Source organism: Diceros bicornis, chromosome 35 (genome assembly GCF_020826845.1).
Source record: "Diceros bicornis minor isolate mBicDic1 chromosome 35, mDicBic1.mat.cur, whole genome shotgun sequence".
NCBI classification, from domain to species: Eukaryota; Metazoa; Chordata; class Mammalia; order Perissodactyla; family Rhinocerotidae; genus Diceros; species Diceros bicornis.
In genome coordinates, this window is record NC_080774.1 from 23,943,011 (window position 1) to 23,962,615 (window position 19,605).

A 19,605-nucleotide genomic window follows, 5' to 3' on the forward strand; every position below is an offset into this window, starting at 1 on the left:
AGCCTCAGCTGCCACACTTGACCCCTCTTATGGGAAACAGCCTGCGGCTACCACCTTTGCCTCCCAAGGCAGCCGAGGCCTTCCCTCCCCAGCATTTCTGGGCTGTGGGAACTGGAACTTAACTTCGCTTCACACACACAGTGGGGAAGGCCTCACTGCAGGCCTTGGTCTTCCTGTCTGTACACTGACCATTGCTGGAATGCAGGTGCCCATTGGCCAAGGCTACAAAGTGGGGTCTCTTTCCTTCCCCCACACCTCCTCCTGGACATTCAGAAATGGATGGCCCCTGAGGGAGACTAGAGACCTAAAGGCTGGGAGCTGAGGAGAGCTACTTGCCGCTGGCTGTGGATATGGAGTGTGAAACTGAATAAAGGCAATCTCATTTAAAATGGAGTCTGGAGGCCAGAAGGGGGAGCTCTCACACCTTACCACTTCTCATCAATTGCAGACCCCAACAGAAAGAAGCATACTTCACTACCCAGCAGGAGGAAGGTTTTCTCTTTGCTCAGCAACAGCTCAGCCAATGAAAGATGGTCACAGCTCAGCCAATGAGAAGCCACTACACTTTAAATTCCCAGTTTCTTCCAACGGACTCTTTCTTTATAACAGCGCTGCCCAATTCCTCCCTTTTTCCTGTATAAAAAAATTTCTCTCCCTTGTTCTTTGGACTTGCCTGTGGTTTGCCATGGATTGCATGTCCTGAACTGCAATTCCTCTGCTATTCCCAAATAAACCCATTTTGCTGGTAAAATGACTGGCTGTTTTATTTTAAAGGTCAACAGGAGTGGGAGCTGGTTTGCCAGGGCTGGGCGTCAGCAGATGCCAAGGGACACTTTCTGCTTCTCAGCTCCAGCCCTGGCCTAGGATTTCTGAGCTGCCCCTGCCTCCTGGTAGCAAGTCCCCCATCTGCTCAAAGTGAGGTCTGTGAGCTGCAGTAGAGGAGCTCAGACAAATGTGGGTGGGTATGCAACAGCGCTGCTCACAGCAGCCTTAGCCCCAAGGGTGCAAAGCGTCCACCTCCTCGTCCACCAACCCTGCTGCAGTGTGAGGGCCTTTCCCTCAGTCGGTGAGGGTGAGACCACCCTGTCCCTCTACCCTGCCCCACCAACACTGAGCCATCCTCTCCCAAGGATCCCACGACATCCTTGGCCCGAATTGCAGGTGCTGCCACCATGTTCCAAGAGGGTGAGCCCATCCCCTTTTCCCTGCCTCCCCCCAACTCTCCCTCATCCCTCATTTGTAGGGTGGCCAGGTAAAATACAAGATGCCCAATTAAATTTGAATTTCAGGTAAACAATGAATAAATTTTAAGTTTCTCCCAAATATTGCTTTTTTTCCTTCTAAATCTGACAACCCTTTCTTCTTCTCCTCGCTCCTCCCCCCCCGCCCCCCAACATCAAGCTCAGAGAGTTGACGTCTTGTCCTGTTCTGGCAAGTTGCTACAGTAGTGTGAATTAGCGGTGGGAATGAGCAGGTGGCGAGGAGGGCAGCTTTAGCTCTAGTCCTATTTCTGCCACCCGCGGGCTGAAGGAAACAAGGCCCCTGCCTTTTAGGAGCTTATTCCCATCTATAAAACGGAGATAAGATCCCGCACCCATAAGTGCAGACGGAAAGCCCTAGCCACTGCTGAACGTTTACTTGATTAGTCTTGAAGTCAGGCCTCCTATTCTGCCCACGGGTGTGCTCACCCCAGCAGGCCTGGCCCTCAGCTTGTTCCCAAGGAGCCTCTCGTAGCACCAGCCAAGCCCTTTGGTTCTTACCCACACACATCCTCCAGGTAATTTGGCTACTCCTGGCAAGAGTTGTGTTGGGACCTGGGGCTCAAGCCAGTGTCTCCGTGTCCCTGACTTGGAGCAGGAGCATCTCGGGGCCCTGGCGTCTCCCCCAGTCACGTGGGTCGTGGTGGTGTCAAGGGCTTTCCAGAGGCCATGTGAGCAGCGGACAGGATGCTGGCCCCTGAAGCACAAGCCCTGGCGGCTCTACTGTGAGTTTCCTTAAGCATCGTGGGTCTCCATTGCTCCAGCTGCCCCGTGGGCATAACACATCCTCTGCTCACAAACCGGGATTGGAGGGGGTGACATCCAGGACACTTCTACTGGAAGATCTAGGACAAACAAGAAATTCCTTCTCTCCTTCCTTGTAAAAGTAGGGTCTTAGGAGGTGGTATTATGGGGCAATTAAGAGCAATGTCTCTGGAGTAAAGAAAAAGCAAAAAAACCCTGGGTGTTGGATCTGCCACTAGTTGCTGTATGGTGTTGAGTGAATGACTTCACCTCTCTGAGCCTTTGTTTCCGTATCCATATGGTGGCCATGACAACTGGCCTCAGGGAAGGCGTGAGAGTGAAGTGAGCTCAACTCATAAAGCACTTGGCACCGTTTGTGTACACAGAGAGCACTCCCCGAATGACTGCTGTGGGGTTTTATTATTATTGCCGGGCAGCAGCGAGAGCCAGATGTGACTTCGTTTGCCTCCAGGAAAGTTCCTTTAATTGCTTGAAACATAAGCTGTGGGTTCCGAGGGAAGGGGTTGAGGGTAGGAGGGATGGGTTAGGGAAGCTGTGGGCTCCCAGTCAGACAAAGCCTTATGTAGGCGTCTCCTACCTCCCTAGGGGGCAGCCACTGCCAGAAATCTGGGAGCTGGATCATCTGGGTCTCCAGGAGAATCTATCCCCTCCACGGCCCTGTCCCTGTCCAAGGTGTTGAAATCTGCCCCGGGTAGACTCCTCCTTGTCATGCACACCCATCACTCACCTGCTTCCTACCTCCATTCAACTTCTCAAGTGTACACTGAGCATCTACTATATGAGGGGTAGAAGTAAAAACTTTAGATGCCTCTCCAACGCAAATGGCTCATACCTGATAGGGAAGGAGCTAAAGCACGCACAAATGCCTTAGGAGCAGTGAGGCCAAAGGCTAGGGGATGCATTTTCCTATTTCTTGGGTTTCAGTAACACCCACCTCTAGCTTTTACCCTTGCTTCTTCCTCTTGTGCAACCTGGGCATCCTCCAAGGTTGTGCCTCTCATACCTTTCCTGATCTGACCACAGCATATGAGTCTTCCCCGAGGCAGCTCTTTCTTTACTCACTAATGTCAGAGTCAAGAGGACTAATGATCAATTTCTTGGGGGGCAGGGTGGGGAGGGAAGGTAGGATATATATAGAGAAAGCAGAGGGCCAGGGGTCTCTGAGAAGTAGGGTTGCTGCCTAGACAGGGGTGAGCTCCTTGTCGTATTTCTGCATGCCCTCGTCCGGGAGCAGCACCTCCACTGTGAAGCTGACCTTCTTGGCGTGGACAAAGCTGTAGGTGTTGTCAAAGCGCAGGACATCTGGGAGACAGACGGACAGACTGTAGCTGGGCCTGGCTGCACACTCCCTGCATCCCTGCCCCGGCCACGGGAGAGGACAGGCTGTGTTACCACCTGCTGTGTGTGCCAAGCTGGGCCGAGTTCCCACCACTCCTGATCCCTTCCCCATGGGAACTGCCACCCCTGAGCAGGGCCTGTAAACAGACACTGACCTCCTCCTGGTGCATGCCCAGCCTGGCTTTAGTTGCACCAACTGGCAATGAGAACAATGGTCACTGCATCCCATTGTCTCCATACCTGGACACTTGCATGATGGGGTGGTAGGGGGGCAGCTGGGAATGTCAGAGGCCTCCCAGCCCCTTTGGATGAAGCAAGGTGCTGGGCCAGGCCTGCACATGCCCTCTGCCTCCTCACAACCGCCCTCTGCCCCGAGAGGCAGGGGTTGTAACCTCTGCTTCACAGGTGAGCAAACCTAGGGTCCAGATTGGTGAGACTTTTGTCCAGGGTTATGCAGTGACCCCGAGGCTGAAGCAGGACCCTGGCACCACGCTTAGCTGTGTGGCTCTGGAGAGGTTGGTTTACTTCTCTGAGCCCCAGTTTCCTCCTGGGGAAAGTTGCACCTGCCCTATTGTCCCTTGCCTGTGTCCTGTGGCCCGAGTGCTCTTAACCCCTCAGGGCCTGCATGTCTCTGGCTCTTGGCGCACAGTAGGTGCATGCGAGTGTGGACTGAAGGAGGGACTGTATGAATGAATGGCACTAACCTATGCTGTGTGTCCTCGGGAGGCGGTCACTGCCCCTCTGTTTCCTCCTCTAAACCGTGAGACAGGTGGCTCTAGACTTCCAGAGCCGGGGCCCAGCAGGGCAGACTTACAGATGCCAGCTTCCGCGCAGGTGAGGCTCCCATCCTCGGGTACCATGTGGGCGTTGTAGCGCTGGCTGGGCAGCACCTCTGTCATCTCCCCCGCCCGCTGCCGCTCCCCTATCTTGGTCTTCAGGAAAACCCCGAAGCCGATGTCGGCACCGTCAGATGAGAACTGCCACCTGTGTAGGGGGAGGGGGGCAGGTTGCTACTCAGTCTGACTGGTCCCCCAGGGGCTAGGGCCCAGCCAGGGGTGGGTGGGTGGGTGGGGGGCCTGTCCCTTACCTGAGGACACAACCTGGGAACAGGATCTCGTACTCCACCTGGTGTGAGGAGCCGCGGCTGATCTGCACGGAGTGCTCATACTGAGTCTTCACCTGGTCCCGCACGTACATGGACTTGGGGATCTCCCCACCGTAGTTGATCTGCAGGCAGAGAGCGGGAAGGGCTTGCTCTCCTCTTCCTGCCGTTGCATTGTTCATGCTGGTCTCCTGCCTGGGACGCTTCCACCATCTCCTGGAACTACCCTGCTCATTCTGTTCTCCCTACCTCCTGCAGAGACTTCCCTGACCTTCCTGCTGGGGTCAGGGCCTCCTCTGGGAACTTCCCTTTCCAGCTCATCCCTCTGGATCGAAATGTCCTCAAGCCTTGTCTGACTGCACAGCTGCTGAGAGCCTGGTGAGAGCAGGGCTGGGACAGCCTAGCCCAACACGTGGCTCACAGGGGTCTCTACAGACATTTGTGGAATGAATTAGTGGGTGAGAAAGGAACCCAGCCCTATTCCTCTCTCCTCCCCTGCCCTGAGGCTCTTCATACCTTAGTTAAACATTTGGGGTTCCCGTCTGGGTCAGTCAAGGTTCCCCCAAACTGGGCAGGCAGTTCCTCAGGACTGATGAGTTTCAGCAAACCTTCCTTCCAGTTGTCTGTGGCAGAGGGTTGAAGGGTGGTTATCGGGCATGGAGGGGATCCATCAGCCCCCCATTCCCACCAGGAGGACTTGAGTTGGGGAGAAGCCCTATGGGAGCTAGGCGGCTAGGGCCAATTCTACAGCCTCCCAGGCCTCGGACTGCAGGAAGTATCTTCCAGCATCATGTTGCTATGGAAATATGTTTCCCCTGGCTGATGGGTTCACACATTGTTGAGGGTCTCTTAGTCATGAGTAGTGAAGATAAGAGTTGTCTAATTGTCTCAAGGAGACTTTAATTTTATTTGTTTATTTATTATTTCCCCCAAAGCCCCAGCAGACAGTTGTATGTCATAGCTGCACATCCTTCTAGTTGCTGTATGTGGGACGCGGCCTCAGCATGGCCAGAGAAGCGGTACGTCGGTGCGTGCATGGGATCTGAACCCGGGCCGCCAGCAGCGGAGCACGTGCACTTAACCGCTAAGCCACGGGGCCGGCCCTCAAGGAGACTTAAAGCCTGATGAGGTCAAGGACCTTGTTGGGGGCCCACACAGTGTGTAAGTGCACTACCCAAGTCAGACCTCTTGGTGGGGGATGGAGAGCCCTGGGCCTTCGAAAGGACCTTCTCACTCTCCACTGCTTAATCACCACAACCATAATGCCATGACTGTTCTTCATGCCCTATGCAAAGCTCTAAGTGTTCTAGGTCCTGGGGTGTCACCATGGCCTCAGCCCTGTGACCAATCCAGGCTATCCCCCTCGCTACCGCTGTGGCCATGGGAGATTCCTTGCCACCAGTGGGATAAAAATAAAGACCACAATGCCTGGCACACCAGGGCCAAATGCACAGAGCATCATGCACCACCAAGTGGGGCAGAGGCCTGGACTTGGGCCTGCAGTGTGGCAGTTACCCATGTGGTTCTAGGATTTGGGGGGCTACCCTGTGATCCACCCAGCTCCCTATCCCAGTGGAATTGGGCAGAGGCGGAAACTCAGGTATCAGGAAGAGAGAAAGCAGGGATTTGTGAGATTCACCCCCTAGATCCCCAGATCTCCTGCTTTGATGATCTGACCATTCTGCCTGTGAGAAGTTATCCTCCAAGTTCAGGGTCATTGGTTTGAATTTAAGAACTATTTCTCTTCTCTCTGTCTTTCTCTTTCCCTATCATTTTAAAAAATAACACTTTTTCCTACGCATAAAAGTAATACATCTTATTATAAAAACAGAAAATACAGAAAAATGCAAAAAATAAAATTAAAAACCACCTGATTTCTTGCCATCCACAAATCAACATTTTGTTGTATTTCCTTCTAGAAATATATTTTTGTTTTTACAATATATATGATCATACTATTCACACCACTTTATAATCTACCTTTTTTTTTTTTAACTTGATGACATTTCCCAAGACATCAAATCATTTTTCATGGCTGTCCAATAATTCATCAAATGGATGCATTGTTATTTACTTATCCAGTCCCTTCTTGTTGAGCCTCCCTTCTCTGAAGCCTGTCTCATCTTCCTGCTCTTCTTCCTCATCCTCCTCAGCCCAAATTGCTTTTAGAAGCGCTGAAGTGATGAGTGTTGAAAGGAAACTGAGGCCCATAGCTCAGAGGTTGACTAGCAACCAAACTGATATTGATAGAGAGGAAGACGTGGAGGCCTTAGTCACCAAAGAGCTATGGCAGGGAATAGGGCACATGTAACTGGGTATATTCTATAGTGTAAGACCCACCTCACTTTTGAGAAGGAGCCTCTGACTCTAGATGATGTGTGGATCTCTGGATGGGGTGATGGACCAACCTCATTCCTTTGGCTCATGCACAGAGCTCAGGGGATGGAGCTGGAACTACTTACTTCCCAAGACTACAATTTTTCTGCGAGTGTCCTCACTCAGGAAGGGCTTCATGAGGTTGTAGCCCACAGGGAACAGTTTGGTGGCTGGAGAGAAACAAGAAAGTATAACGGGGAGAAAATAATTCCATTGGGCCACTCTCTCCATAAGTCATAGCCAGCAATATGGAGGAATCATGAATTATCTTGGCAAATTCCAATGCCTTGCACCTGACAAACCATCCAACCAACTGGTAAACCAACCAACAAGCAGCCAACTAACCAACAATCCAATCAATCACCTAATCTATCAAACAGCTGACAAACCAGCCAACAAGTAGCCAATCAATTCACTTTCTAACCAGCTCATCAATCAGCCTACCAACCAATTAGCCAACCTACCAAATAGTCCAACAACCAATCAACACATTAGCCAATCAGCAAACCAGTCAATCAATTAAACAACCAGCCAACTGCCCAACCAGCTGCCCTCTCTAGCCAGTCAACCACTCAAACAACTAACCATCCAACCATTCCAACAATCAGCAGTCAACTGTCCAAGATTCAGCCAAACAACAAACCAGCCAGCCAACTAACCAATCTGCCAACTAGCCACTCACCCACCCAACCAACCAAAATGCCAGCTAGTCACTCAATCAGTCAATCAAGCTAACAACTATCCGACAAACGAACCAATTATCCCACCAACCACCAGTCAGTCAACTAGACAGCCAACTACTGGCCAGTCAATTAGACAACCAACCAAACAACGAATCAACCAACCAACCAATCAACCAGCCAACCATCAAACATACATGCATCCTTTCATTCACCTACCCACTCACCCAAACGACAGCCACCCAAATACCCATTGAGCACCCACACGGCCCCAGGCCTGTGAGAGATACAACAGAAGTGGAGAATCAGAGGTCTAGGCTTCAAGGAGCAGATAACTCAGCAAGGAAAACAGGACGAACAGATACAAGACACTGGTGGGCCTCGGGAGGCAGCAGACAAGAAAGGCCAGACTGGGCTGCACCAGACGCCAGTGCCAGAGGCAGTTTGAGGAGGGAGAGATCAATGTGGCGAAGAAGTAAGAGGGTTCCTGGAAGAGCTGGGGTTGGAGCTGCCTCCTCTTGCAGTCAGGCCAACCTCAGAAGTCACCATTTACGGAGCACTTACTCTGTTGCAGGCACTCTAAGTGATTTGCATGCAACCGAGCAACCACCTGCCTCCCTGCTACCCAGGGAAGAAGGCACTATTATTGTCCCCAGGGTCCAGATATGGAAACAGGCACAGAGAAGTGAAGTCACTTGCCACACACCTTTCACAATGAGCATGAACTTCAGGGTCTCTGGATAATTCTCTTCAAGGAGGCCAAAGAACTGTGGAACCAAGAAAGACCCTGTCAGAGCCCACACCTCACCTTCTGCAACCCCCATCGCCTTTGCAATCTCCCCTCTGCAGGGTTCAGAGGGCTGTGGAGTGTTTCCCTTCTTTCCATCACCTCCTGGTCTCCCTGGAGGGCACCTTCTCACCTTAGACTATTGCAACCACACCCTAATAATAAGTACATAATAATAATCATTTTTAGAGTAAATGTCATACTAATGATGGTATAGTAATAATAATGACTGCTGTTTATTAAATCTTCACTATTTGCTAAGCACTGTGTATGCACTTGACATACCAGCTCACTGAATTAGCTCTACATTGCTTTTAAATACAGACTATCAGCATCCCCATTTTGTAGATGATGAAACCAAAGCACGGAGGGGGGAAGTGACTTGCCAGAGTCACAGAGCTGGAGACAACAGGGCTGGGAAGGGTTTGGTGGAAGCTGGCCCCTATGATCTCAGTAGTGTTGTCCCTGAGGCCTGTTCTGTGAATCTTCCAGAAAACATATCTTTGGGTCTTGAGTTGCAGTGATGGGGCCTGGGAAGGCCACCACCTTTTACCAGATCTTGGCTCTGAATGAGCAGCCAGGTGACAGCAGGCCAAGCTAGTCTTTAAAGCAAGCAGGGGGCACCAGGGGCCTTCTCCTCACCTCCTGGTATACTTCCACCACAGGTTTCCAGAAGTGCTTCAGTCCCAGGCCCTCGCAGTCAAATATCATCACGATGGTCTCAATCTTCCTCCCCAGCTGTGAGGATGAGAGCAAGGATCAGAACTTGGGACATGGGGGCCGTAACACATGACCCCTCAGGGCTTCTCCCACCCCCTACACTGTCCTCAGGGAAATGAGCGGACCAAACGGTGAATGCTTCTACCCACCCATCCATCCACCATAGCCAGCCCTGGTGGTCTAGTGGTTAAGATTCGGCGCTCTCACCGCCACAGCCTGAGTTCGTTTCCTGGTCAGGGAACCACACCACTTGTCTGTCAGTTGTCATACTGTGGTGGCTGTGTGTTGCTGTGATGCTGAAAGCTATGCCACCCGTATTTCAAACACCAGCAGGGTCACTCATGGTGGACAGGTTTCAGTGGAGCTTCCAGACTTAGACTAGGAAGAAGGACCTGGCCACCCACTTCCGAACCATGAAAACCCTATGAATAGCAGTGGAGCATGGTCTGATATAGCGCTGGAAGGTGAGAGGATGGCCCAAAAAGACTGGGCAGGGTTCCACTCTGCTGTCGGAGTTGGAATCAACTTGATGGCACTAACAACAACCATCCACGATCCATCCATCACCCATTATCCATTCATCATCCATCCATCCATCTATCCATTAATTGACCCACCCATTCATCACTTCACTCATCCATTCATTCATCCATTTATCCCTCCATTTGTCCAATTGATATTTATTAAGCACCTATTTTATGCCAGACACTAGGAGCATAACATGGAATGCTCAATAATCCACAGTTCTTGTCCTCAAAGACTTCACAGTCTGGCTGGGGAGACTGACAAGCCACAAGGTCCCCGCAGTCCCGAGAGGAGTGCTGCAAAGGGGCAGCACAGGAGCTGTGGGAACACACATTAACCCAGACGGGGGTCCCAGAGAAGGTGACATCTAAGTTTGAGACCTGAATGACAGATAGGAGAGAGCCAAGGGAAGTGTGGGAGGTAGGTGTGTGTGCTGGGGGTAGGGTTACCCAGACAGAAGGAACAGCAGGAGCATAACAATATGAGAGTTGTTATAACAATAACAATAATTAACACTGGTGAGAAATATGTATCAGGCCCTGTGTGCTGGGCCATAGACTTGCATTATCTCATTTAAACTTTGCAACCATTATTTATTATTATCCCTGTTTTGTGGGTGAGGAGACAGACTCAGAGAGGTAAGGTGACTTTCCAAGGTTGCACAGGTGGGAAGTGGCGGAGCTGGTGTATGACCCCAGAACCTCTGACTGTGGCAGTAGAGAGCACAGGTGTGTTCCTGGGACCATGTCGCCTGGCAGCCTCATCCGCCCCCGGCCGCCCACCTCGCTCAGCCTGGGCCTCACCCGCTCTGTCTGCAGGTCACACTCGTGCAGGATGCGCTCGCAGTCCCTCATCTTGGTCTTGAGCAGGTCCTGCTTGGTGACCGAGAAGAGCAGGCCCTTGGGGTCAAGTGGCCCTATGATGTCGTACCACACAGGGCAGCCGTCACGGTCATAGCCACACAGGCCGCCAGGCATGTACTTCTGGATCACCTGGGTGTGGAAAGACACACGGAACTTGGCATCATGCGTCTCCCTGGAGATCCCACCAGGCTGACCTGGGTGGCCCATGCCCACACACACCACAGTACAAGCACTGTCCCTCCCCAGGAGGGCGGCCCTATTGTCCAGCTGAGAAAACTGAGGGGCCTGCAGAGGAGGCCTTGCTCACAGCAGTACACAGCAAAGCCAGGCCTCAAAGTCTGGCTCAAGGCCTCTGGGCTCTTTAGTCCTGCCCCCAATGTCCCCCACGTCCCTCTCTGTAGAGATGCTTAGTGATGGAAAACATGGATGCTGAAGGTCAACAGACCTGGTTCAAATACAGACACTGCTGCTTTCCTGCTGTGCATCCTTGAGCAAGTGAAGCCACCTTTCTGAGCCCCATTCCCCCTCCTTTTCTGTAAAATGGTTTGGATAATCCCTCCCTCACGGGACTATTGGAGAAATTCCCCAAGATGATGTGGGCAAAGCACAGTGTCTGGCCCAGAGCTCAGGGTCCACAAAGGAAATTATGACCATTGCTTTGCTAAGATGCCAGTGGTGGGACTGTTGTTCCTAACCCCTTGGTGGACTAAGTTTCTTTCCCACCCAGATGGGATGCTTTGAGCAAGGCCCTGGGGTGAGGCTCAGAGGAACAAGCTAAGAGCCCAGGTTCAGGGGATAGACAGGCCTGAGGTTGAATCCCAGCTCCACCCTGGGGCTGTGGGACTTTGGGTAAGCTGCTTAGCCTTTGCTGGGCCTCAGTGTTCTCACCTGTAAAATGGGGACAATAGTACCCACCTCTTAATGATTAAATGAACTCAGGCAGGTCAAGTCTTAACTTAGGCTTGGACTTCATAAGCCCCCCCAAAATATTCGTAATTGTTACAGGAGAGGTGCCTGTGGGCCCAGGGGAGTCCACAGGCCGCTCAGGCTCGCTGCCTTTCCCTCAGGGACCCCAGGGATCCAGAGGCTGCTTCGGAGGTATGTCTGTAAAGGACTGGGGTGTGTGGGAGTGTTGGCTCACCTCCGGGGGCTGCCAATCAAGGATGTGGTCAATGTCCATGTTCTTCCGGAACTCCATGTACTGAAAGGGAGATGAGTAGTAGTAAGGCCCCACTGGGCTCGCACCACCCCTGAGGAGGGGATGGAGGTAGGGGCTCGAGACATGGATTGCCCCCCACAAAGCCCCTCACCAAATCTCCAGGGGGGATGGGTCTCACCTTGCGGAGCATAGCCTCCGATTTCTGCAGGTCGAAATTCCGAGCTGCGGGAAGACGGAAGAAAGGTGTGAGGGGGAAAGAGGCTGTCTTGCAGTTGCCTTGTCCTGATCCTGGGCAGAGGGGACTACAGAGGGCACTTGGGGCCTGGGTGGGACCTTCCTTCCCTGCCCCCTCCCCTCTCTTGGACCTGAACACATGAAGCAAGATGATGTGGTCAGATCCTGAGAGCCACGGGTTGTTCTGGAGCAGTTGGGACCAGGCCCCTCTCGCTGACCCCTCACCCTGACCTCCCCTACCTCTGCCCTCACCTCGGAGCCAGCGCAGAAGGAAGTAGTCATCAGGGTTGGGCAGGGCAGGCAACACGTCCTGGACATTTTCTCGGAACTGGGAAGAGAGATGCTGGTTAAAGTGGTTTTCACACTGACCCTTGGCCCCCAGTCTCAATGATTGTTTTCATCATCCTCCCTTCTCTCCCACATGCAGACTGGCCCACAGTGACGAAAGGATGGGTGGGCAGATGGATAGAAGGAGATATAGATCATCGGATGGGTAGGTGGATGGATGGGTAGGTGAATGGAAGGAAGGATAGATGGGTGAGTAAACGGATAGTAAGAAGAATGGTTGGATGAATGGAAGGATGAATGAGTGGGTAGATAGATGGAAAAAAAAGAGAAGGAGAAATCAATGAATGGGTGGATGGACAGAAGGAGAGATGGGTGGGTGAATGGATAGAAGAAGAGAGGATACATGGGTGGGTAGGGGTGGGAGGATGGATGGAAGAAAGGATAAATGGGTGGGTGAATGGGTAAGCGGCTTGGAGTATGGATGTATTCTTAGTTCTTTCCATGTGTTAGCCTACCAAGGCTTCTGCCATTTTTTATCCCATTTTCTACAAAAACATAGTTAATGATTACGTGTCCTCTTCCCCATTGACTGTGTGGATGACAACATACCCTGCTCTTACAGACAGCTCATCTTTCAGGGTCCCGGGGAGGGAGGGGGAACAGAGTCAGAGGGCAGACCATCAGCATCCTTCAGCTCCCACCTAAGGAGCCTGGGAGGGAGTGGGGAGGGGCTGGCTGTCAGATAAAGCTTTCTGGGTGTGGCTCCTGGATGAGAAGGAGGCAGGCTTGATCTGGCACCCACACTATTGCCTGGAAGTGGTGCTGTGTCCCTCAACCCTTGCCCTGGACAGGGCTGATGTCGCTGGGCACTGTGGGACCTGACATCTGGGAGAAGTGATACCAAAGAGACAGTGTCAAGGACACACTGAGCCAATGGAGTGGGGTAGGGTTCCCGCCACCACCCCCCCCTCTGCCGGGGGCTCCAGGGGACAGGCTCTCACCTTGGCCAGGGTCTCTGCCTGCTTGGGGCTCAGGTCTCCGACTCGGCCGCTCATGGCGCTGGGTGAGGCTGGAGGAGTGGGGGCCGCTGCAGGCAGAGGCCAAGCCTGGTCTGTAGCTCTGACCTAGCCGGGGCCTTTTGCCCCTACTCCTGGGCGTGGCTTCAGGTGCCTCCTCCTTGGCTAACTGTTGGATTGCACGTTACATAATGGGGATTAAGTGAGGTCCCGTGTTTGGCTCTGGCACAGGTCTGGAGGGCAAGTGGGCACGGAAGGGCATGCCGCCAGAGGCTGGGAGGGAATGAGGCTGGCCTCCCATGGCCTGGGAGCCCAGACTGAGTGCCTGTAGAATCCCCATCAGTGCTCCCAGGCCTCCAGAGAAGGGGGGACTTCAGGGTAAGTAAGGACTGCTCCCTGCAGGCACCCTTTCTCTCTGAGCTTCAGTCTCCCCATCTCACTAATGAAGAGACCCCACACCTACGGTTCTTCAAAGGTACCCCCCCTGCCCTGACAGGTAGGAGTCCGCGACTGGTCAGTCTAGTAAACAGTTCATTCACTTTGTCGGGTGGGAGGCTCACGTCCTTTTGCAACAAGTGTCCTTACTCAAGAAGAGACAGGCTGGGGCAGAAAAACAGAACTCAAAAGCTGTCCTTGCCGAAGGTCTGTTTCTTCCACAGGGCCAACGCTACCTTTCCTGTCTTTCAAATTCTACCTTGCATTGCTGGCCCTCCACCTTCAACGTGGGGAAGGGCTGAGCATCATCTCCCTGTGGCCCCCTTCCCATCACCAAGGTCATGAGGACGCGAGGGGCCTTGTCCAGGATCCTGCATCCCCTGGGCCCGAAGGGAGAGGCAGGGGATGCTGATGGCCTTGGAGTGGTGAGGGCGTTTCCTGAAATTTTAAACACCTGATCAGTGAGGGGCATCCACCGTCTATGTGAGGTGATGAGAGAACCCAGAAGGTTCCCCCGTCCTTTGATTTCTGTCATGTTGCCTGATGTTCCACCATTAGACGTGCCTACGGGGCTCAGCCCTGCTCCCGACTCCCCCGTAAGACCTCTCTTTTAAGATGATGTCTCGGAGTGTCACTCGTCTCATTTATAGAATGGGGCATCAATGTTTGCCCTGTCCTCCTTACGAGGTCGGAGGAAGATCTAATGAGATGTGTAGATTGTTCAGGTCAGCGTGTCTAAGGGATTATTCTCCTCCAGTTCTCAGAAACTCTGAGAAGGCAGAGGCCACGCTGTCAATGATTGTCTGTAAAGAAACCAGGAACGCATCTGCTCTAGAACACAGCACAGCCATGCAGCCACATCTTCTAGGCCTTGAGCAGGTCCACCCGGCCTGAAACTACCCTTGGGTTAGCCTCGGCCCCAACAGCTGGGCTAGCCCAAACCACTCTGCCCCGGGCTCTCCCAGGTCCCCTACCCCTAGGGAATCCTGGGTCTCCTCCCTAGGCTATCTTGGGACCTCTTTAGGCTTGCTGATCTGCATTAGTGCTGTCACTTTCCTTGCTCTGCACTCCTGATAGAATCGGGTCCAGAAGGAGGAGGGGGGGCCATCTTTAGCCCTCTACCTCCGCCTGGGGCGCCTGCCGCGGGCACTCAGGAGCGGTTAGGTAACTCTCCACATCCCAGTCCCGCCCCACTTCACATTCTGGCCTCTTTCTACAAAGGCCCGGCTGCCATCCACACCCACTTCCCGCCAGGCTGGTGGTATGTGGAGATTGGGTTCCTCCATGGCCCTCTCATTAGCCGCTAATCCTGCTCGTTTCTCACCAGTCTCCTTTCTCGCCCTAATCCCTCTGATGTGAGGCACCCCAGCTACTTCCGAAGACATCACAGGCTGGGCAGGGAGGGACAGGGGGAGGGGTTGGGGGTCCTCCCAGGAGCTGTGGGCCTTCAGAGACACCCCTAAGCACTTTTCCTGACAGACCACAAACAGGCACAGAGCGGCTACTGTGCGCACATATCATCGTCTATAGCGCCGTCCAATAGAACTTGCTGCGATGATGGAAATGTTCTGTATCTGGGCTGTCCTGTTGGACATATTTGATAGCCACTAATCACATATGAAATGTGGTTGGTGAGACTGAGGAACTCAAGTTTTACTTTAATTGAATTTTGATTATTCATACTTTAAATTGCCTCATGTGTCTACCGTATTGAACAAGTCTACTACGTTTACTGAAGGGTTATTACATGCCAGGTCCCATTCTAAGTGCATTACCTCATTTAAACCTCAGAACACCCCTGTGGGGTGGGTACCATCATTAAGCCCATTTTACAGACAAGCAAACTAAGGTATAGAGAAGTTAAGTATCCAATCCGCAGGTAAGCCCATGTAATTGCTGTTGCATGGTTGGGCTATCCCACGGTCTCCGCTCTGGGAGCTTCCACCGTAATCAGGGAGAGGCCCAAGGCACTGAAGTGACCCCAATGGGACGCAGGTGGCATTTGAGCCAGACCTTCAAGAAAAAGAGGATGTCAATTAGTGGAGGAAATGGCACCCCAAGCAGAGGGGATGGCATGGGCGAAGGTGTGGAGGTGGGCCAGTGAAAAGTGCACGGAGGGAGTGTGGCTAGTACAGTAAACAAGATGGATTAGGTCCCCTCCTGCACGGAGCTCACAGTCCCCCATCTGTTGAGCATTTCCTCTGTGCTAGAGCCTTACTTCATTATCAAACCTTTTGGAAGTAGGTAGAGGTAGCCCCATCTTACAGTCAAAGAAATGGAAAGTCAAAGAGTTTGAGAAACTTTTCTGAGGTCACACAGCCAGGAAATGGGGAGGCAGGACTTGAACCCAGGCCCATCCGGAACCTGCGCCAGAACCACATCCCAGCGCTGACTTCTCTCGGAGGGCCTCACATTGTGCCTGGGATGTAGTAAGTGCTGAATAAATGGTCTAAATGATCATCGTGCGTTAGGAAGCCCGGACCCACTTCCCTTGGGCTGCAGGGTGTCTTGAGGCCAGCAGAATTAACTTCCCTCCTTTGAAACGAAGGCCCTGGCAAAGTGGAACCCCCAGCCCCACCCACAGCACACATCTTCTTCAAGTAAGTCCTCAGACTGCTTGTCTCCTAGTTTGCCAAGCTCTCAGGGGACCATGGCAACAACCAGGGCATAAGCAAACAACTTCAGGGGGGTAAACAGGGCCGCCTGCGTCACACCCTGGAACCCCTCCTTCTAGACCGTTAGTAGGAAATGTGAAAGGGCTGCCCCTCTGGCCCCAAGCCGGGCACATTCCTGTCCACCTCCTCTGGATGGGTCCTACCAGAACCAGTCGGGTGAGTACAGAGGGGCCCAGGAGGAACCTCCCCATGGGGTGAGCGTTGCTGGGAAGACACAAGGGCGGGGGCAGACCACAGTAAGGTGAGATGGGGTGGCCTAACAAGGGGAGATGGAGAGGGAATTGGGGGTGCCTCACCAGAATCCCAGTGGTGCTCTGGGCAGCACCCCGGGACAGTCTAGCTTCCATCTTTACTCTTGGGCAGTTTCCTCTCCTTTTTGAAAATAAAAAAATATTTTTCAAGTGTGATATAATTCACATACCATAAATTCACCATTCTTAAGGTGTACAATTCAGTGATTTTTAGTATATTCACAAGGTTGTGCAACCATCACCACCATCTAATTGCAGAACATTTTCGTTGTCCCCCAAATTCCTTGTACCCATTAGCAGTCTCCCCTCATTTCTTGTGATTTCCTTATTCTGGATATTTCATATGAAGAGAATCATACAGTGGGTGTGTGGTCTTTGTGACGGGCTTCTTTCACTCAGCATGTTTTCAAGGTCCATCCATGTTGTAGTGTGTCCATACTTCATTCTTTTTTATAGCTGAATAATATTATTTTGTATGGACATATTATGTTTTGTTTATCCATTCATCAGTTGATGGACATTTGGTGTTTCCACTTTTTGGCTATTATGAATCATGCTGCTATGAACATTTTTTTTTTTTTTTGCAGGGGAAGATTCACCCTAAGCTAACATCTGTTGCCAACTTTCCTCCTTTTTCTTCCTTTTTTTCCCCCCTAAAGCCCCAGTACACAGTTGTGTATAGTTGTAAATTCTTCTAGTTCTTCTGTGTGAGCTACTGCCACAGCATGGCAACTGGAGACAAGCAGTGTGGTTCTGCGCCCAGGAACTGAACCCGGGCCACTGAAGTGGAGCACGCAAACTTTAACTGCTAGGCCATCAGGGTGGGCTCCTGAACATTTTTTTTTAATAATTAAGATTTTAATAAAGCAAAATATCCTTTCAACTGAAAACTGTATCTAGTTATCCCTAAGTCAATGACAAGATGGTGTTCTTGATTGCTTGGTACATATTTTTTTTTAAATTATTTTATTGAGGTCATATTGGCTTATAACATTGTGTAAATTTCAGGTGTACATTCTTATGTTTCAGTTTCTGTATAGACTGCATCATGTTCACCACCAATAGTCTAGTTTTTATCTGTCACCATACGTATGTGCCCCTTTACCCCTTTTGCCCTCCCCCCACTCTCTTCTCCTCTGGTAACCACTAATCTGTTCTCCTTATCCATGTGTGTGTTTGTTTAGCTTCCACATATGAGTGAAATTGTAGGCTATTTCTCTTTCTCTGTCTGACTTATTTCGCTTAGCATAATACCCTCAAGGTCCATCGATGGTGCCACAAATGGCACAATTCTATCTTTTTTATGGCTGAGTAGTATTCCATTGTATATATATATACCACATCTTCTTTATCCATTCATCCATTGACGGGCACTTGGGTTGCTTCCACATCTTGGCTATTGTGAATAATGCTGTGATGAAGATAGGGATGCATAAATCTCTTTTAATTGTTGATTTTGTGCTCTTCAGATAAATACCCAGTAGTGGGTTAGCTGGGTCATATGGTATTTTTATTTTTTGAGGAATCTCCATGTTGTTTTCCATAGTGGCTGCACCAGTTTGCATTCCCACAGCAGTATATGAGGGTTCCCTTTTCTGCACGTCCTCTCCAACTCTTGCTATTTCTTGTCTTGTTAATTATAGCCATTCTGATGGGTGTGAGGTGGTATCTTATTGCAGTTTTGGTTTGCATTCCCCTAACAACTGATGATGTTGAACACCTTTTCATGTGCCTGTTGGCCACCTGTATATCTTCTTTGGAAAAATGTCTGTGCTATGAACATTTTTTGTACAAGATTTTGTGGAAACATGTTTTCAATTCTCTTGGGTATATCCTTAGGAGTGGGATTGCTGGATCACATAGTAATTCTACATTTAACCTTTTGAGGCACCGCCAAACTGTTTTCCTTGGCTGCATCATTTTACATTCCCGCTAGCTATGTGTGAGGGTTCCAATTTCTTCACACCCTCACCAACATTTATTTCTTGTTTCCTTTTTTTTATTATTATAGCCATCCTAGTGGATGTCAAGTGGTATCTCATTGCAGTTTTGAATTGCATTTCTCTAATGGCTAAAGATGTTAAACATCTTTTCATGTGCATATTGGCTATTTGTCTATCTTCTGTGGAGAAATGTCTATTCAAATTTTAAATGTCTACTCAATTCTAAATTGGGTTCTTTGTCTTTTTATTGTTACCTGTAAGAATTCTTTATATGTTCTGGATGTTAATCCCTTATCAGATACTATACAATTTGCAAATATTTTCTTCCATTCTGTGGGTTGTCTTTTCACTTTCTTTAGTGTCCTTTGATGCACAAAAGTTCTAAATTTTGATGAAGTCTGACTTATCTACTTTTTCTTTTGTTGCTTGTGCTTTTGGTGTCATTTCTAAGAAAGCATTGCCAAATCCAAGGTCATGAAGATTTACCTCCATGTTTTCTTCTAAGAATTTTATATAAGGTTTTAACTCTTATATTAAGGTCTTTGATCCTTTTTTTGTTTGTTTATCTAACTTTTTTTATTGTGGTAAAATATATTTAACAAAATTTACCATTTCAACCATTTTTAAGAGCGATGTAGTTCAGTGGCATTGAGTACATTCACATTGTTATGCAACCATCACCACCAAACATCTCCAGAACTTTTTCATCTTCCACAACTGAAACTCGGTACCATTAAACACAAACTCCCCATTCCGCCTCCCCCGGCCCTGGCAACCACCGTTCTGCTTTCTGTCTTTATGAATTCGACTACTCTAGGTACCTTATATAAGTGGAATCATACAGTATTTGTCCATTTGTGTCTGGCTTATTTTACTTGGTTTAATGTCTTCAGGGTTCATCCATGTTGTAGCACATATCAGAATTTCATTTCTTTTTAAGATTGAATAATATTCCATTATATACATATACACCACATTTTGTTTATCCATTCATCTATCAATAGATACTGTGAGACCTCCAACTTTGTTCTTCTTTTTCAAGATTGTTTTGGCTATTTGAGATCCCTTGAGATTTCACATAAATTTTAAGATGGTTTTTTCTATTTCCACATAAAAGTCATTGGGATTTTGTTAGAAAATACATTGAATCTGTAGATATTGTTGGGTGGTATTGACAGCCTAACAATAT

General features: G+C 50.2%; 1 protein-coding gene across 2 annotated transcripts; it reads right to left on the reverse strand.

Annotated features, from left to right (window-relative positions):
* Positions 1-3,204: 3,204 nt before the first annotated feature.
* Positions 3,205-13,151, reverse strand: LOC131398663 (SEC14-like protein 3). 2 transcript variants are annotated; one of them, XM_058532294.1, is made up of 12 exons: positions 13,098-13,151; positions 12,061-12,136; positions 11,753-11,796; positions 11,557-11,616; positions 10,356-10,544; positions 8,950-9,045; positions 8,227-8,287; positions 6,927-7,010; positions 4,981-5,087; positions 4,450-4,589; positions 4,177-4,346; positions 3,205-3,326 (listed from the first exon to the last, which is right to left on the reverse strand). In XM_058532294.1, the coding sequence occupies exons 1-12, from the start codon at positions 13,149-13,151 to the stop codon at positions 3,205-3,207; spliced, it is 1,203 nt and encodes a 400-aa protein (XP_058388277.1). The 2 variants fall into 2 exon arrangements, with proteins under 2 accessions (XP_058388277.1, XP_058388278.1); XM_058532295.1 differs by lacking the exons at positions 4,177-4,346; positions 12,061-12,136; positions 13,098-13,151 and having other exon boundaries at positions 3,311-3,326; positions 11,753-11,764.
* Between the last annotated feature and the right edge of the window lie 6,454 nt (positions 13,152-19,605).